At 35.1% G+C, this 19,695-nt stretch overlaps 1 protein-coding gene across 1 annotated transcript in view; it reads left to right on the forward strand.

Moving 5' to 3' along the window:
• Nucleotides 1-239: 239 nt before the first annotated feature.
• Nucleotides 240-19,695, forward strand: part of LOC109113112 (testican-2-like) — a 30,579-nt gene continuing 11,123 nt past the window's right edge. The window contains exons 1-4 of the mRNA XM_042734814.1: nt 240-479; nt 11,570-11,578; nt 12,739-12,784; nt 19,329-19,443. Coding sequence (XP_042590748.1) covers nt 318-479; nt 11,570-11,578; nt 12,739-12,784; nt 19,329-19,443 — 332 coding nt within the window. The 5' untranslated portion in view covers nt 240-317. The remainder of the gene's footprint in view (nt 480-11,569; nt 11,579-12,738; nt 12,785-19,328; nt 19,444-19,695) is intronic.

Below are 19,695 nucleotides of genomic sequence, written 5' to 3' on the forward strand. Positions count from 1 at the left end.
ACAGTAAATACATTTATAATGTTACAAATGATTTCAAATAGGCTAGACTAAATATCATTAATTGCACTTTGTTCATCACAGAATCCTGAAGAAATTAATCACGATCAGCATTAATTGATGAACTGGATTGCTTGAGGTCAGCAGCGGTTGCACGCGGATGCAGATCTCTCTTTCTCTCTCTCTCTCTCTCTCTCTCTCTCTCTCTCTCTCTCTCTCTCTCTCTCTCTCTCTCTCTTCAGTCCGGTCGTTGCGCGTCTCCTGAGCAGACATCAGACCGTCGCCTCGGTTCTCCGGTGTTTATTCGTGAGAAGCGGCTCATGATGCGAGGTTTATCGGTTCTTCAGCTGCTGCTCGTGACGCTGAGCGCGGGAGAAGCTCGGGAGATCGGCGGCGGGAATTTCCTGGAAGACGAGCAGCAGTGGCTCTCAACAGTCCACCGCTACAGCCGCACCGTGAAGCACTGGAACCGCTTCAGAGACGTGAGTTACCCTTTAAAATCACAACCGAGCAAATATTCTGACTCAGGTAACGTACAACAGGAATTCGGTTCGTTGACCTTAAAGTGGGGCATGTTGTCACAGTGAAAACCATAACTGGCACTGGTTTGAGAATAGTTTTTTTTTTTTTTGGAACAAATGGCGAAACATGCATATTTATTTTGTATTTTATGCTGCCAGCCAGAACAATGTCAAACTGAAAACAAAAAAAATAAATATTAAAAATCTATAAAATATATATATATATATATATATATATAATAATTTATCTGTGTCGAACAAGAATTTATATAGAATGTATCTATGTTCACAATGTCTTGTATCGTTATTATTTCTGTTACAACCCTTAAAATCACGAAAGTACTGGATACAAGTTTATAGTTCGGATATAAATACTTTTGTCTACAGTAGCGATCAAAATAGAATAAATCACCTTTTTGAAAGTGATGACGCTTCTAATAAAGATTTTAGTATCAATTACAACACAAGTGACTTAAAAAAAAGATTCATTCAAAAAAAATGGATTCATTCAGGAATGAAACAAGCGGAGTCGTTGAATCATTTGTTCTACATATTAATTTTTTTTTTTTTAGCAATTCGTTGAATATTGAATATGTTTTATAAATAGACTGCAGCAATGTTTTTAGAACCTCTAGTAAATTAGGCCCTACATGTTATTTTATTTAGTTGTCTATTTTTATTTTTTTCCCCAAAAAATCATGATGGGAGGAGAGTGATATTTCAAAAAATAAATTTGGTTCATTATCCACATGTAAGCCTAATGTAAACAAATAAATTACTTTAATTCCAGATAAAGCATCAAAGATGTGGTCAGTGAAGTTCAGTATCGAGAACATATACGTTATTGTGTGCTAAGTATTCTGTAAATACTTTTACATATTTATGTGCTTAATAAAAATACCCTCCAATTGTACTTTAAGTATACTAAACTAAAATGTTTAAAACTAACTAAACTAGTTAGTAAAAATTAATACTGTATAGAAAAGCAACAACATTGCAATAACACCGTATGAAGATCATCTCAACATCATTGAAAATTCATTATATGATTCAGATACAATAATAGGGTTAATATACGTTCTGAATTCATGAGCTGTTATTCTGAAAGTGATTTTTTCGCCAGAGCGGCGAGGAAACATTCCCTGCTCTTTTCCACACATATATAATCTCATCTCCATCACGCTGTTACTGAAGAGAGCTGGTGAGAAATGACAGCTGAAGTCTCGTCTGCTCCCCGAGGCGCTGCTGTCTGGATGAGTTAGCGCTACAGAGACAGACATTGTGTGTTTTGTGTTTGTTTATTTGAGAGAAAGACACCTTGGGAACCGTCCGTCAGTGCAGGACTGACTCAGGTGACAGAGATTGTGTGTGTGTGTGTGTGTGTGTGTGTGTGTGTTTAGAGCAAGAGTTTCGGTCTCAGTTAACCTCATCAGGTTAGTAGTGATGTGATTGGTTAACTGAAGGACTGCGTTATGGTTCTGTCATCGACACACTATTGGTTTTATTGTCTTGTTTGGATCCATGCTTGTCTAAAATCAAAAATCGAACTCATTTCTGACTCGTTCTGTTTGTTTCTTTAGTTGCTAAACACCATTTAAGTCTTATAGAGCCGTAAAGACGGTATATGAAACAAATCTGAAATTGTACTCACCCTCAGTTTATCCGAGATCAGGGTGAGTTTGTTTCTTCATCAGGTTTGTAGAAATGTAGCATTGCATCAGTGTCTCATCAATGGATGCTCTGCAGTGAATGGGTGCCGTCAGAATGAGAGTCCAAACAGCTGATAAAAACATCACAATAATCCACAAGTAATCCACAGCACTCCAGTCCATCAGTGAACATCTGGAGAAGACAAAAGATGAAACAACCCTTGCAAACTCTGCAGATGTAAAAGATCTGTCACTAAACATGTTATACATAACACTTCCTCCAGTGAAAAAGTATTTTTTTTCCCTTGCAAACTCTGCAGATGTAAAAGATCTGTCACTAAACATATTATACCTTACATTGTTGTTTTGTTACATTGTGCTGTTTTATGTTACACTTTGTTTTGTTATGCTGTTTTGTTAAATTTTTTGTTATATTTTATGTTGTTTAATGTTATGCTGTTTTATGATGTTGTTTTATGTTTTGTTCCTTTATATTTTGATATGTTGTTTTTTAATGTTATGTAGTCTTATTAAATTGTTTTTTTTTTGTTTAGTAACATTATGTCATTAATATATTTTTATTTTAAAGGTATATGAGGAATTATTCCTCGTGTCACTCACCACATGGATGTCTAAAGAATAAAAACTTCTAGATAAGCTGCTTTTTATTTTCATTTTAAGTAGATTTAGTTGATTTGAGCAACACATGTCTCGTACATCAGTGACAGTCAGATGTTATTCTTACAGTTTGATTTACACCATGCAGGTTTTTGTGTTTTATTTAATCTACAAGCCAAAGCCAGTTTGCATTTTGTGCTTGCTGCACACTCATTTTGGACGCTTTGTACTGTACTATATTATACTATACTAGAAATGCAACAGTATTTTAAAATCTGTCTGCTTCAGGTGACTCACTGAGTGAAGCAGCTGACTGATGCTCCTGTCACGTTATCTCCTGTTTTTGCATAATGTGATGCAAATCTCAAACTTCAGAACAGATTCCAGCCCAATTAGCTGAAGGGAAGCGTGACTCAAACGTTACAGCGTGGACTGAGTAATATCTGTGACCTGAAGCAGTGATTGATTAATAGCTCTGCAGCGTGGCATCAGTGTTATTAATAACAGCACTGTTCCTGAGACAGCCGTTAGGAAAGCAGCGTCTCATCACGATCAATTATGCCAAGAAGAATCATGTTATCTTGCAGTCATGTTTCAGACATTTCTTGACTGATAATGTGGTGTCTTGCACAGATGGTTGTTTCACAGAAAAAATATGGGGAACATGCTGAGAATGATTTGTTGCAACTGCTGTTAATAAATTAGATGAAGGGTATTTTGTTGCCTGCAACTGTTTAATTCATGGTGTAAAATAAATACTAGAGAGCTGATTTAGACTATTTTGTTTGTAAATGAGTTTTTGAATGATAATATTGTAGAGCTAGTTGATTTGAGTTTACAGTTAATCTGCGTTTCTGAACCAAACAGAATACACCACATTCGCAACCTATGTGCCTTATTTCTTAATGAAACTGAATATAAAGAAAAATGTAGTTTGAGAATTATTTAATTTAGAAGCAATTGATTTGATGAAGATAAACAGCGCTGTGCATCATTTCGTGTTAAATTAAAATGACAGGCTTTCTGCTGGTCTTAAAAAACATCTTAATCCTTTCCAAGGTCTTGAATCAGAAAGTCTTAAATTCATAAAAGCATGGCTTTAAATGTTGCATGCACTGAAAAAAAAATCTTCCTCAGGATTTTTGTCTTTTCTATATAAATACAGTATCCTTAAATCATGACACATTTACTTGAGTGAGGTAAAATAAGTCTTGTTTTATGAGAAATTGTTCAAAATAAAGCGAGTTTATGATAAAACAAGAACAAATATCTGTCAATGTGGAATGAAAACTTTTCTTTAATTTTTATTTTTTATTCTTCTGAGCCCATTGGCAAATGTTTGTTGTTGTTTTAATCATAAACTCATTTCATTTTGATCTATTTCTCATAAAACAAGACTTATTTTATGTCACTTTGCGTCTGAAGTAAATGTTTTTTTTTTTTAAACTGTTTATTAAGTTTTTACAATAAAATATACAGTGCAAAGTACAAATTAGCCTGATCAGGTCCTTTCCTACAAACCTTAATCTCCATTCAATAGTGACACAAGTTTGCTGATAGAAGACATTTAGAGACCATATATTGACATACTGTGTTCTTTCAGTTTTTCTTTTAGTCTTGCAGAGGTCTTAGAAAGTCTTAAATTTTCCTTTATCAACCTGCAGAAACCTGGATGAATCTTTTGGGTTGGTATTGCTCATTCGTAAGCCTCTTCGTATAAAAGCATCTGCTAGATGAATGAATATGCATGTGAATGCAACAAACAGGAAAACTGCAAAATCGAATTTGAATTAGAATGTAATTCATGCAATTGTACTTTTTAACTAGAAAAGTTTGGCCAGATAATCTTTGAAAGTTGGCTTGGCAAAGCCTTGTTTGGTGATAGAATGTAATTTAGTGACACAGTCAGTAAAAACTAAACTGGCCTCACCCCAGATGACATTTCAGTGATGTTTTGTAGTATGTTTCAGAATCTAGGCTCCCTGGATTAACGCTTTGCCCATATATGGTAAGCGTTTCAGGAAGTGGGTGTGGCTTGAGCTCTGCTGTGTGTAATTGTCCTCCTTAAAGCTTTACTGGTAACTGAGGGTTTATTTTACATTCAGAGCACATTATCGACAAAAGAAAAGAAATCTTGTAACTGTCAGAGACAGTGGATGGCCTTGTCTTATCTTTCAGTTGTTATGGCAACCATAGGGATATCTCAAGTGTTGTTTTTTTTTAATGGCATCACTTTATAATAAGGTCCAAATGCATGCATTAACTAGCTGTAAATCATGTAAAGCTGAGCTGCTTCAGTCCAGTTCATCTGGAAATATCACTAACAATTGCAAAGTTAAAAGTGATTCATATTTGGCTGTCAAACTGACTGTGTTTTATTCATTCAGAGGCAAACTCGTGTTCTCATTAGATCTACAGCAGCATGTTCAGGAAGTTAATGTGGATGTAAATGCATAAACTCTTGCTTCATGGCTGCCGTGATGGTGCTTAATTCTTAATGATGCATCTGCTCTCAGCACCTGGCCTTTAAAGTTTCATCATCGGGAGCCTTTCACCCGTGTGCAGCTCTCGGAAACGCTGTATAAAACCGGCACACATACTGAAGGGGACATTGAGGAGTTGAGCCGCAAGCCATGTTTGTCCTTCTGCATATGCTTGCAGTCAGACAGCAGGGGATTGTGGGTAATCGCTCTCGCTCAGGGCGATGTGGCCGATGCGTCTGCCCTCGCACTGCTGCACTGACGCAGGTCCTGGTTTCAAAAGACAGTATAAATAATGCACATTAAAGCAAGTTTTTTGGTATTTCTATGCTCATTTTATTCCTGTTATTTAATTATGTTAGGCTGAAACAAAGTATTCAGTCAAATAAACAACATAATAATCCATAATAACACTTCCTCCAGTGAAAAAGTGCATCTCCTGTTGTCTCTCAAATCAAAATCCAGCCACATATTTGTTTAAACAGAGCTTGATCTGTGCAGATTTCTCTCCTGATTCAGACCAGAACACTTTTTCACTGGAGGAAGTGTTATTATGGATTATGGACTCAGAGTTTAGTTAAAAATGCTGGATTTGTTTCATCTTTTGTCTTCTCCAGATGTTAACTGATGGACTGGAGTGCTGTGGATTACTTGTGGATTATTGTGATGTTTTTATCAGCTGTTTGGACTCTCATTCTGACGGCACCCATTCACTGCAGAGCATCCATTGCTGAGACACTGATGCAGTGCTACATTTCTACAAACCTGATGAAGAAACACAATCATCCTGATCTCGGATGAACTGAGGATGGGATATTTTCTGCATTTTGGTTGCAAACTTTAGTATTCTTGCCGTTAAAACAGTGTTATTATTCAGCTAGAGGGATATAAACATGTCAGTGGTTTAACTTACTTTAACAGACTTGCAGCAACACGTTCACTTCTCAGAGTAAAGGAGTTTTTTGATTTGTTGTAAGTCAGATCTGATGGGATGTCAACACGCGGTGGATTATTTCACAGTCTTTTCACTGGAGCGAGCCGCTGTTCTTTTGACAGCGAAAGCCTTTCTTGTCTGTTTCTTGTGGGTTTTTGTGAGCAGTGTCTCATGCGGTGAAGCATTTTGTGTAGCTGAAAGTCTTCATTTGAGACACCCTTCTCGGGCGTCAGATCGGCTTTCAGATAGCTGGGAATAATTTAAGGTGGCGATATGATCTCAGACTGAAGTCGTGAGACACAGACGGATCTCCAGGTACTGTGTATTTTGAAGAATCGTAAATCACGCCTGACGTGAGCGCGTGGCTTCAGAATATCAAACCTAGTAACGGAGCGCTTCCTACTTTCTCCTGAAGGTCTTTTAAATTCAGGTCTCCTCTGACGCAGCGGGTGAAGGAAGTCTTTGTGTTTTATGTGTTCGAGGTAAAGACACGTTACGCTCAGGATGAGGTGCCTTTGAAATAAAAATGTTTTAGAGGAAGTCTTTGTTCTGATTTAAATGATTTAGTTTGATGTTTGTTCTACAATTATTGAAGGGCAAGTGTTAGACAAGCAGAGCGTTGCGATATATTGAACTCAGAGAGAAAAAACATAAAATATAGTAAATAGTTTAGGGATATGCTCGTTCCTGGTCAGTAACATCATCACTTTGAGGTACGATGTCTGTATCAGGAAGATTGATTCCATGTGATATATTTAAATCTAGCGTATGATTAAAACGATGAGTGGACCCGGTGACGTCTTGCTTGCCTCCAAAAGAGTTCATAAGGTCATTTTTGCAGATCTTGCATTTTAATCCCGTTTTGTGTAAAATGTGAAGTTATGATTCATGTTTTTGTGGGTTGAAACCCTGACTAACATTATACAGTAAGTCAGGGAAAAATCCATCCTGTGAAAGAAGTGAGATGCCATAGTTGCTCTTGCTAACTGATTAGTCCTGGTTCAGACTGTATGTGAATGGTGATGATGATCTGCATACATCAGCAGGTCTTCTGCACAGTGGCTGTAGTTTGTTTTCTAGTCTCTTGGTCCTGTGGAGCGAATCTGAAAGTGCAGCTGGCAGCTTCAGACTGTGATGTCGATTTATTCTGGCCACATGGTAAGGGCCGCGGGCCGGAGTTTGTTTGGATTCTGCCCGGGAGGAGTCAGACGCGCTCGACTGAAGAAAATGTCCAGTTTCACGGTGCTCGTATGGCCGGACTGATATGAAACCGCAGTCTGGGAAGAGCCTTAATGCATTTCTGACGATGCTGCAGCAGGTCTTTTATTTTTCAGGCCGTGTCTGTCAGTAAATGTCAGCGCAGCGAGGGCAAGAGCGCATAGAGAAAGAAAATAGAGATTGGGAAAGTGAGTGAAAAACTCTGCAGTGGCAGTTGTGACTGTTTCAGAAAGGGATGCAATGCACACTTCTAAAACACAGCGAGCCGCCTATATAGACAGCATTTTAAAGCATTTCAGGCTGTTCCAAAAGATTCTTTTCAACTTTTTGTTAAAGTGTATTACAATGCACAAGCATGCCTGTGATGTTGCTGTAGAATTTGGCCAAACTCTGATTTTTTAGACTTATTTTGGTCAAATTCTAAGGCAGCGTCACATGTAAGGTGGTGCATTGCATTCTTGTAGCCCAAACAGTAGGTCATGGTGCTTGCAACACCAAGGTCGTGGGTTTAATTCCCATGGAATGCATGCACTTATAAAACATATACCTTAAATGCAATAAAATTAATTTTGAATAAACGCGTCTGCCAAATGCATAAATGTAAAACACGGTTATTATAGTTAATTAAAACTGAAATTAAAGTAAAAAATAAAAAAATAAAAATCAAAAATATTTTTAACAATTAAACCTAAAATTAAAAATAAATAAAAAAAATTCTAATCCAAAATGAAAACATTTTCATTACTCAAAAGATGTACTAAAATAATAATAATAATAATAATATTTTTTTTTTTTGCCAGGACAGTATCTCATTTTAATTTAGTTGAAACTGATGTACTAAAATAATAATAATAATAATAATAATAAAAAACACTGAATATGACTGAAATTTTAGCTAAAAAGTGAACTAAAAAGTGATTCAAAATAGGAATACAAACTATAATAGAGTCTCAGTAATACTGAAATAACACTGATGTAAATTGTAATGCATTGCAAAATGCTTTATAAAAGTGGAGGAAGTTCTTACAAAGTAGTGTTAAATACTGAAATATATATATATATATATATATATAATTCTTATTAGTGTTTCACAAATTAATTTTAGGTGAAATTGACTTCTGAGGATGTCAGAGTAGAGCTAATCACACAAAAGCTGCGATGGAAATATTATTTTCTCTGGAAATGAAACCACTACAAAAGTGTTACTGCAGAAAGCAGCGTTTGGGGAGGAAAAAATCTTGCCCACTTCACAGATCACAGGCTGCCAGACGGAGAGGCTCTTTTGAGTCTTGAAGAGTGACGTGCAGCGTCTCAGTGCCAAAGCAATTTGTGCAGCGCTGCATTACAGGAGCTGCTGGGTCATCGTCCCGTCACTCAGCTCTCACTTCATCAGTCAATCTTTAAATCATCAACGAGGAAATCCCACCCATTTAAAAACAGATCATTCAGCTTTTTAAGTTTCAAACCCTCTGCTTGTGACGCTCTGAAAAACAAATATATTTAGATGTATGTAGTTGCATTGAATATTATACTTCCATCTATTTTGGAGTACACCGTTATAACCCAAACACAATAATAAACATGCATATTTGTCATGCATATTGTAATAGATATCTGTAATAGCGCTAATAAACTGAATGTGTTTGCAATTCACAAAAATCAGGTTTATATCAATTAATGAAGTTTGTATCAGTTTTAACTGAATATCGTTTGTTTCACAGCTTGACACATTTTAAGCATGTTCATTATTTTTTAACTGAATGAAAACATATATATTTATAAAAAAATGTTTAATAGATTTGTGCTGATTCTAAACAAGTAAAATTAATGCATTTTCAAAATAACAAATGTCTGACAAAATCATCTGCTCATCAAGGCTGCATTTATTTGATCAAAAATACAGAAAAAACATTAATCTTGCAAAATGTTATTACAATATAAAGTAATGGTTTCTATTTTAATATCCTATAAAATATAATTTATTTCTGAGATGCAAAGCTAATTTTCATCATCATTACTCCAGTATAAAGTACTGACACATAATGAATGCTCTTCTTTTGACCTATTTATTCATCATAGAATCCTGAAAAAAAATATTTTTTTGGAAACTTTTTTTTTTTTTTTTTGGAAATTTTCTTTGATGAATAAAAAGTTAAAATGAACAGCATTCATTCAAAATATAAATCTTTTCTAACAATATAAATCTTTGCTATCACTTCTTATAAATGTAACACATCCTTGCTGAATAAAAGTTTTAATTTCTTTACTGACTGACCCCAAACTTTTCTTTTAAACTTTTTAAAATCAAAGAATCCTGAAAAAAAGTATCACAGGTTCCAAAAAAATATTAAGCAGCACAACAGTTTCAACACTGATAATAAATCATCATATTAGAATGATTTCTGAAGATCATGTGACACTGAAGACTGGAGTAATGATGCTGAAAATTCAGCCGCACATCACAGGAATAAATTAGATTTTAATGTATATTAAAATAGAAAAATGTTATTTTACATCATAGAAATATTTCAGAAAATTACATTTCTTCCTGTATTTTTGATCAAATAAATGCTTTGATGAGCAGAAGAAACTCCTTTAAAAAACATTCAAAATCATTCTGATCCCAAACTTTTGACCTATTATAAAATATAATATGTTGCTTGCATATAAACTTATGTATTTTTGAATGGCTGTCAATGAAAAAAGTAGCTTTTTACTCCCATAATGATGCAGTTTAAGCATCTGCCAGCAGCAGCTAAACCTGGTGGATTACTCAGCAGATGTTTGGACACTTTGTGATCTCTGGACATCAGTATTGGCAGCAGTCACTGAAAACCACATATTGATCGAGCACTAGTGTCAGTCTGTCAGTTTTGGGTTTGTTTCACATTCTGTTCATTCTCCAGGGCTTTGTCTGCATCTAATTGAACAGTGCGGCTCCTAAGCGCTACAGAATCACAGATTGATGGTGTTGGCAGAATGTGAATGTGGGTTTAGTATTCATGTGGAGAATGCAGATTTCAGTGGAACTAAATTTCAGCGGAGCTTTCCAGTCGGATTCGCTCCAGGAGCTCCACAACATTATAATGAGAAGCTGAGCTGAAGTCAGTCTCTTGGTGTCTGAAGACACTCTTCAGCTTCTGATTCAGTCTGAAGGGCAAACTCGCGTCTTACACGATCACAGTTCTCCAGATTCATGCCTGAGAAAAACCCCGAGCATCTACAGCGGGACTGAGAACGTATAATATATTTTTAATGTCATTAATTATGTATATTATTTATTTTCAGTTTTTTTTTTTATTCCTGTTACCATTTTTCCAGTTCAGTATCAAAAAACAGGTGATTAATTTCACTTTTTGCAGAAAATCTGCTCTTCTGCAGCTCAGACTACAGTTATAATGCTTTTAAAATGTGTTCGGTCCTTTTTATAGCTTGAAGTGATCATTGATTGGGATGAAAAGTCATCAAGAGTCTTCAAACATTTGCATTTTGTAATGTTTCACAGTAAAAATAAAAAAATCAATAAATAAATAACATGCAGGTTTAGAATGACAAAGATATAATAAATAATAACAATATAATAACATATAAGTATATAATGACAAAATGTAATTTTTTGATCAAGTGGTTCCTTTAAATATTATAACATTTTATTTTATTTTTATTTAATTTAATTTAATTTTACACATGCAGTTCCACAAAGTAAAAGGTGGATAAACAGAGAGGCAGAAATAATGACGGAATGTTTAGAATTTTTTGATTGAATGATCCCTTAAAATATTGTAAAATATATATTTCATTTTTTTGACTGAACTATTCCTTGAAATTATTGTAAGTTTTGATATTTATTTATTTTGACTGCAGAGTTGCAGATGAACAGAGAGACAAAGTTAAAGATCTTTTTTCCGTTTTTTAATGTTTCTTGTACAGATAATGTGTATCATTGCCAAAACCGAACCGGTATATAAATTGCTCTGGCAGATCTTGCTGCAGTCCTGCGGGAAACCCCTCGGCTCATATTCACCCAGATCATATTAATAGATGACAATTAAAGCAAAGTGCGGAGCTGTCCTCTTTCATGTGTTTCTAAGTTTACATCTCATTCTCTCTCTTTCTTCATTCCTGCTTTCCGCCGGCCTCTCGCTGCTGAAGGAAGTGGAGGTTGGTATCTGTGTGTGTGTGTGTGTGTGTCTGTTTGTGTGTGTGTGTGTGTGTGGGTGTCTGTGTGCGTGTGTGCGTGTGTGTGTGTGTGGGTGTCTGTGTGTGTGTGTCTGTGTGTGTTGTGTGTGTGTGTGTGTATGTTTCTGTTTGTGTGTGTCTGTCTGTGTGTGTTGTGTGTGTGTGTGTGTGTGTCGTGTGTGGTGTGTGTGTGTGGTGTGTGTGCGTGTGTGTGTGTGTGTGTGTGTTTCTGTGTGTGTGTGTGTGTGTCTGTTTCTGTGTGTGTGTGTGTGTGTCTGTGTGTGTGTGTGTGTGTGTGTGTGTGTTCAGTTTCTGTTGTGTTGTGTGTGTGTGTGTGTGTGTGTCTGTTTCTTTGTGTGTGTGTCTGTGTGTGTGTGTGTGTGTGTGTGTGTGTGCGTGTGTGTTGTGTGCGTGTGTTTGTGTTTTCTGTGTGTGTGTGTGTTGTGTGTGTGTGTGTGTCTGTGTCTTTGTTGTGTGTGTCTGTGTGTGTGTGTGTTTCTGTGTGTGTGTGTGTGTGTGTCTGTTTCTGTTTCTGTGTGTGTGTGTGTGTGGTGTGTGTGTGTGTGTGCGTGTTTCTTTGTGTGTGTGTGTGTGTGTGTGTCTGTGTGTGTGTGTGTGTGTGTGTGTGTGTGCGTGTGTTTGTGTGTCTGTTTATGTGTGTGTGTGTGTGTGTGTGTGTGTCTGTGTGTGTGTGTGTGTGTCTGTTTCTGTGTGTGTGTGTGTCTGTTTCTGTGTGTGTCTGTCTGTTTCTGTGTGTGTGTGTGTCTGTGTGTCTGTGTGTGTGTGTGTCTGTTTCTGTGTGTGTGTCTAGTGTCTGTTTCTGTGTGTGTGTGTGTGTGTGTGTGTGTGTCTGTTTCTGTGTGTGTGTGTGTGTGTGTGTGTGTGTGTGTGTGTGTCTGTGTGTGTGGGCGTGTTGTGTGTGTGTGTGTGTGTGTGTGTGTGTGTCTGTTTCTGTGTGTGTGTGTGTGTCTGTTTCTGTGTGTGTGTGTGTGTGTTTCTGTGTGCGTTACAATTTTAACTGAATTTTGAGTAAATATTGTGTATAACAAAGGAACATTAGAACTATTTGGTCTAGATCAGGATGAAATACCTGTTTGAATGTGTTGTGATTATAAAATGATTTCTCTGGTGTTTCTCATCAGGATGACTACATCCGTACACTTGGAGGTCCACGGGCTTCAGATGAAAGTGAGTAACACAACATACTCTTCGCTTATAAAATCTCAAAACACGTCATGTCAAAATCAATGAAAAAAAATAAGAGAATATTTTGCTCAGAGAAAATTAAGCCTAAATGAATCTTATGTACTTATACTTATTTTTACTTTTATAATTATCTAATTTTTTTTTACATTACTGTAGTTTTTTGTAATGCCTTAAAGCTGCACTACATACTTTATTTTTTTTTATTAAAATTCACATTCACATTACAATTAGAAAATGAAAATAATACAATGCAAAAACAGGTGCTAAAAATAAGCTTTTTTAAAATCAGTTTATTTTTATTTTGGGGAGACATTACCATAAAAAATTCTGTCTTTAGCACATTAAAAATAAAGTTAAAAAGGATTGTCAGTGTCATTTTAGTATCATTGAGATATAATTTTTTTTTTATATCTACATAGTTTTTATTTAAGTTTCAATGCAGTTTTCAGTTTTTAACACAGCAAGTTAAACAATGATAAAATTTACTTTTTTAATATTTTTGTTTTCTTTTATATTTTATATTATTTCAATTAATGTAACGAAATTTACAGTTTTTGTTTGTGTGTTTTAATGTACTCTAACTATAATAACCCAGTCCAGAGCTCTATGTACTGTATTTCTTAATGTAAATCTGTAAGGTAACCAATATTTCTTCTTTGCTCAGGATAAATCTGCTCAGTGTGCATCCGAAGTGCTCTGACTGTATTTCCATTTTTACACAAATATAATCCGTCTTCACTCATAAATGCATTTATTCTTTTGCTCGTAACATCCAGACGCTTCAGCAGTCTCATGCTCCAGCATCAATCTGTTCATCATTACATCATTAATGTGCACTGAAAAAAACATTTTGAAACAGTTTCACTCAGTAAAAAATAACAGATGTATAGATGCAGACATTTGATGCTTTTGTGATGATTAGCATGGTTTGCATTGCTGCATTTTTCATATTTATCCCCAGACATTTGGATTATTCTGCTCTGTTTGAAGACGTGTGTAATCTGTCACGCTCGCGTCTGCTTGCAGTGAATATTTCATGCCTATATTGAATTCCTAAAAGCTCTGTTATTGGAGAATGTGTCTGTCTGCTGCTGGCCAATGCCTCTAATCTAGTGTTGTCATATTGACTTCACGACCTGCAGACAATTCTGCATTACTGTCTGAAATCCCGTCTAATGTGGCAGTAATTAAAGGGCCGGCGGGACTCAACACACATCAGATCGTGGATCAGAAAGGGCTTTTGTTTGAGAGTGCAGATTAAAAAGGGTAAAAGTGGGATCTTGAGGTTTTTACAGGAGCAGCTTTGCATAATTTAATTCCGCAGCTCCCTTTAATCAAAGGAATTGATTTATAGTGTGAATCTTCACTGTCGTATCGTTTCAACTAGAGCTGCCAAGCAATTAAAATGTTTACCTAATGTGCTGATTGATTATTCAAATTAACTGCGCATTATTTAAAAAATAAATAAATAAATAAATTACACCACAAGATTGTTTAAAGTCATTATTGTGTTAAATAAAGCATTGAATACCCGTTTTAAAAAGTAGCTTTAAAACGTTTTTTTTTTTTGATTCAGCATTCATAAATAAAGATAATATAATGGGTATTAATGTTTTTTATTTAAAAAACCCATTAAATATTATGAAATATGTTGAAACGAAGGTCTTACGGGTTTGGAGCGACATGAGGGTGAGTAATTAATGACAGAATTTTCATTTTTGGGGTGAACATCATGAATGTTTGCGCAGCCACATGTAGTTGCGAATAAAACCCTTAACATCTTTTTTTAATCTTGGGATATGAAGATCTAATCATCTCTAGTTGTCATTGTGAGCCTTTAGGAATCAGAATGGGATAAATACTCGTAAATGTGGACGGATGGGCGACTCACGGCGAGAGTCCTGTGTTAAATTAAACACCTTCGACACTTTACACCTCTTTCTCTGTGGCTCTCGGTGCGGCTGCTCTCATTAATTTATGAAGCTTGTAAGTGTGCTACAAATCATATCATAGCGCAGGAATTGCAGCGCGCTCATGTTTCCATGGAAACACCTCCAGCGCAGCTCCGAGGCGTGGAGGGAGAGATGTGATGGCGTGCATACAGAAATCACAGGCATTACTCACCTCACGGGGTTTGAGAGCAACGATAACCCACAGCACAAAGACATCAGGGAGACAGTGTGTGTGTGTGTGTGTGTGTGTGTGCTGATGTGAATGACCAGGCAGACGGTCATTATTATAATATAAACCCCAGCAGCTTGAACATATCATCACATCACAGTGCTGTAATGTGCATGTCAGGGATCCACAATCATGCAAAATGTGCCATTTTAAAAATGTGACTTTTTCCAATTCTGGAAAAGTCATACATTTCCTGTAGTCAATATATATAATATTTTATATATTTCAGCTGAAAAATGTTTCATCATCTGTATATGAATGCATTGTCCATTAAATGATTTTAAGACAATAGTAAAGTTTATGAAATCCCAGATATAAAGTTTAAAAAATGTAAAAAAAGTAAAAAAAAAAAAATACAATTATAGTGAAATAAAAAGTAACAAATAACTCCATGTATTAAAATGTTTTATTTAATGTGTTAATACACACATTTTAAAATAAATTTATGGTAAACAAAAAAGAAATATTCAACGAAAAGCTTAAATTTTAAAACCCCTTTTTTAAAATAAATAAAGGTTTTAAACTTTTAAAAGTGTTAAACCTAATAAAACTGAAATAATTAACAAATATAATTTGATTATACATTTGTATTACAAATATTATTATTTAACTAATAATTAAATGATTAATAAATTAAAGCTAAATAGAAATATTAAATCTAATAAAGACAAAAAAGCATAAATATCTTGGACTTTAAATTTGCACTTAAAATTATTGGTTAGTTTGTTATACGTTCCATCAATATTGTTTTCAATCATGTTGATTTGACTTTCTATCCATTAATCACAAACTGAAAATGTAATTGAAATTAATTAGTTAAAAGATGTGGGAACCCTGTATATACTGCTGTTTTCTACTATACTATCATAGTATTTACATTCCAATGCACTTTAAAGTCCAAAGGATATTATGTAATAAAGTAAGTATTTAAAAAAAATAACCAGTTATCTGTTTTTGCAAATAAACACTTCATATATTCTGCAGAACGGAGCAGAAATATCCTGTCAGGTTTGTTTATCAGTGAATAATAATCAGCAGTTGTGGCTGCCTGCAGTCTGATATCTGAGTGAAAGCATGTTTTCTCTCGGGAATAGATGTTTCTGTGTGCAGTTGTTCTGTCTTTGGCCTCTAGTTGTTTGTTTGTGCTCTTGTTTGTGGGTTTATCAGCACACACAGAAAACAGATGGCATATTCTCTGCAGAAATGCCGCTTCCAGTCTCATCCCTTCTTCTCTTTCTTGAGGTTTTTTCTCTCCTCTAGTGTAGTTTTGAATTGTTCATAATCAGTGCTCAGATAGATGGAAAGAGATTCAGAATTTCTGTTTTCCATAAAAGTGTTCGATGAGATTGTAAAAAGAGCATCATATCCCTGTAACATTTATAAGGACACAGTGATCTGATCAGCATTATTCCTTTAGTAATTTGGTGCAAACTTCTGTAATAAGGAGGAATTCACTTAAGTGAGTTGCACCTGCTGTTAAACACTCCAGGTTTAAAAATAAAGAAATAATAAATAAAATATTAAATAAAAAAAATAATATACATCTTAAGTGAAATGCAGTTGTTCTTGTTTGAGTTTTCTGAGTGTGTATGAGATAGATAGATAGATGGATTGATGGATGGATGGATGGATGGATGGATGGATGATTGATGGATGATTGATGGATGATTGATGGATGGATGGATGGATAGATAGATAGATAGATAGATAGATAGATAGATAGATAGATAGATAGATAGATGAGATAGATGGATAGATAGATAGAATGGATAGATAGATGATAGATGGATAGTGGATTAGATGATAGATGATAGCATAGAGGATGGATGGATGGATAGATAGATAGATAAGAAAGATAGAGTAGATGATAGATGGATGGATGGATGAATGGATGGATGGATGGATGGATAGATAGATAGAGTCAGATGATAGATAGATAGGATGGATGGATAGATGGATAGATGGATAGATAGATAGATGGATAGATAGATGGATAGATGGATGGATGGACAGATATAATGATAAATTGAACCACAGATAGATAAACAGACGATAGATAGATAGATAGATAGATAGATGATAAGGATGGATGGATGGATGGATGATAGATAGATGGATGATAGATAGATGGATGGATGGATAAGATAGATGGATGATGGATGGATGGATGTATGGATGGATGGATGGATGGATGGATAGATAGATAGATAGATAGATAGATAGATAGATAGATAGATAGATAGATGGACGGACGTAGACGGACGGCGGACGATAGGGATAGATGGATGGATGGGATGATAGATAGACAGATAGAAGAACAATAGAACGATAGTATGATAGATAATATAAAGAATGAAAGAATAAATAAAAAAATGGATGGATGGATAAGATGGATGGATAGATAGATAGATGGAAAAAATTATAAGGATGGATGGACGCGGACGGACGATGGGACGGACGGAAGACAGATAGATAGATAGATAGATAGATAGAGATGATGGATAGGGATGGATGGTATGGATGGATATATAGATAGATAGATAGAGATAGATGGATAGATGGAATAGAGATAGATAGATGGAGGGATAATGGATGGAGGGGAATGGATTGATGGATGGGATAGATAGATAGATAGATAGATGGATGGATAGGCAGTTGGATAGATGGATAGATGGATAGATAGATAGATAGATAGATAGATAGATAGATGATGAATAGATAGATAGATAATAGATGGATAGATGGATATAGATAGATAGATAGATAGATGGATATGATGGGATAGAGATAGGATAGTATGGATAGATAGATAGAGATAAGATGGTAGATGGATGGATGGATGGATGGATGGTATGGATGGGATGGATGGATGGATGGATGGCAGGGATAGATAGATAGGATAGATAGATAGTAGATAGATAGACGATAGATGATGGATAGTTGGATGAATAGATGGATAGATAGATGGATAGATAGATAGTTGGATAGATAATGGAGATGGATGGATGGATGCGATGAGATGGATGGATGGATGGATGGATGGATAGAGAGTGGATAAGATAGATGCACAGATAGATGGATGGATGGATGGATAGATGGATGGATAGATGGTTAGATAGATTAGATAGATCAGATAGGATAGATAGATAGATTAGATAGATTGATAGATAGATAGATAGATAGATGGAGGATGGATGGATGGATGGATACGATAGATAGATTGATGGCATAGATAGATAGATAGATGATGAGGGATGGAGATAGATGGATAGATGGATAGATGGATAGATAGATAGATATGTGGATGGATGGATGGATAGATAGATGGATGGATGGATAGATATGGAGATTGGATAGATAGATAGATAGATGATGGAGATGATAGATGGATGGATGGATAGATGGATATATAGAATAGATAGATAGATAGATGGATAGATACATCGAGGGATGGATAAATGATGATATGATGGATGGATATGGATAGATAGATAGATGATAGATAGATAGAGAGGATAGGATGGCATAGGGATATGATGGTAGATAGATAGATCGATAGAGAGATAGATGGATGGAGATGGATGGATGGGGGAGATAGATAGATAGGATTGGAGATGGATGCGAGATGGATAGATAGATAGATAAATAGATAGATGGATAGCTAGATAGATAGATAGATAGATAGATGGGAGGATGGATGGATAGATGGATGGCATGGATGGATGGATGGATGGATGGATGGATAATGGATAGATGAATACTTAAATAAATAATAATAATAGATAGATAGATAGATGGATAGATAGATAGATAGATAGATAAAAAAATCAATAAATTAAAAAATAAGTAACTCCATGTTACTGTAACTCCATTAATACTTAAATAAATAATAATAATATTTTTTATAAATGATATTAAAAATAACACTCCATGTTAAAAAAAAATTATAAATAAAATATTAATATTAAATTAAAACTGTAAACATTTAAAAAATGTTGCTTAAATAAGCTGAAGTTTAAGTACTAAAATTATATTGAAAAAAAAACTGAAATAAAAATAAATTACGGCTAAACAGAAATATATAGAACAAAAGCAAATAAATACGTAAAACTTTAACCAAAAAGAAAAAGAAAAGATAGTTAACCATTCTGTCAAGAGTTTTATCCACGTGTATCACAGACAAATTCATTTGTTAAAAGATAAAAATAAAAATCGAATGCTACTTTGTCCTCCAAAGTGAAATGTGGTTTTCATATTTCACTTTTCCTCATGTAAAAACATTTCATCTTTCATTACACTGTAAGCGTTTTGAATGCAGATGTTGATTTTGAGTTATTTTGAGCAGGTGTGGACACCACGAAGGATCCGTGTCAGAAGGTGAAGTGCAGCCGTCACAAGGTGTGTGTGGCTCAGGGATATCAGAGAGCGATGTGTGTGAACCGCAGCAAACTCCAGCACAGGTCAGTCTCGCTCAGTCTGAAGACTGGAGTAATGATGCTGAAAATACAGCTGCACATCACAGAAATAAATTACAGTTTAACAGAGATTCACAGAGAAAACAGCTGGTTTAAATTGAAAAAATATTTGACAATTTTTTTTTTTTTGATAAGACAAATGTAGCCTTGGTGAGCAGAAGAGATTTCTTTCAAAAACCATAAACATCTTACTGATCCCAAAATTTTGAAAGGCAGTTTATGTATATTTAAATTTTA

The sequence above is a fragment of the Cyprinus carpio genome, chromosome B12 (assembly GCF_018340385.1).
Source record: "Cyprinus carpio isolate SPL01 chromosome B12, ASM1834038v1, whole genome shotgun sequence".
NCBI classification, from domain to species: domain Eukaryota; kingdom Metazoa; phylum Chordata; class Actinopteri; order Cypriniformes; family Cyprinidae; genus Cyprinus; species Cyprinus carpio.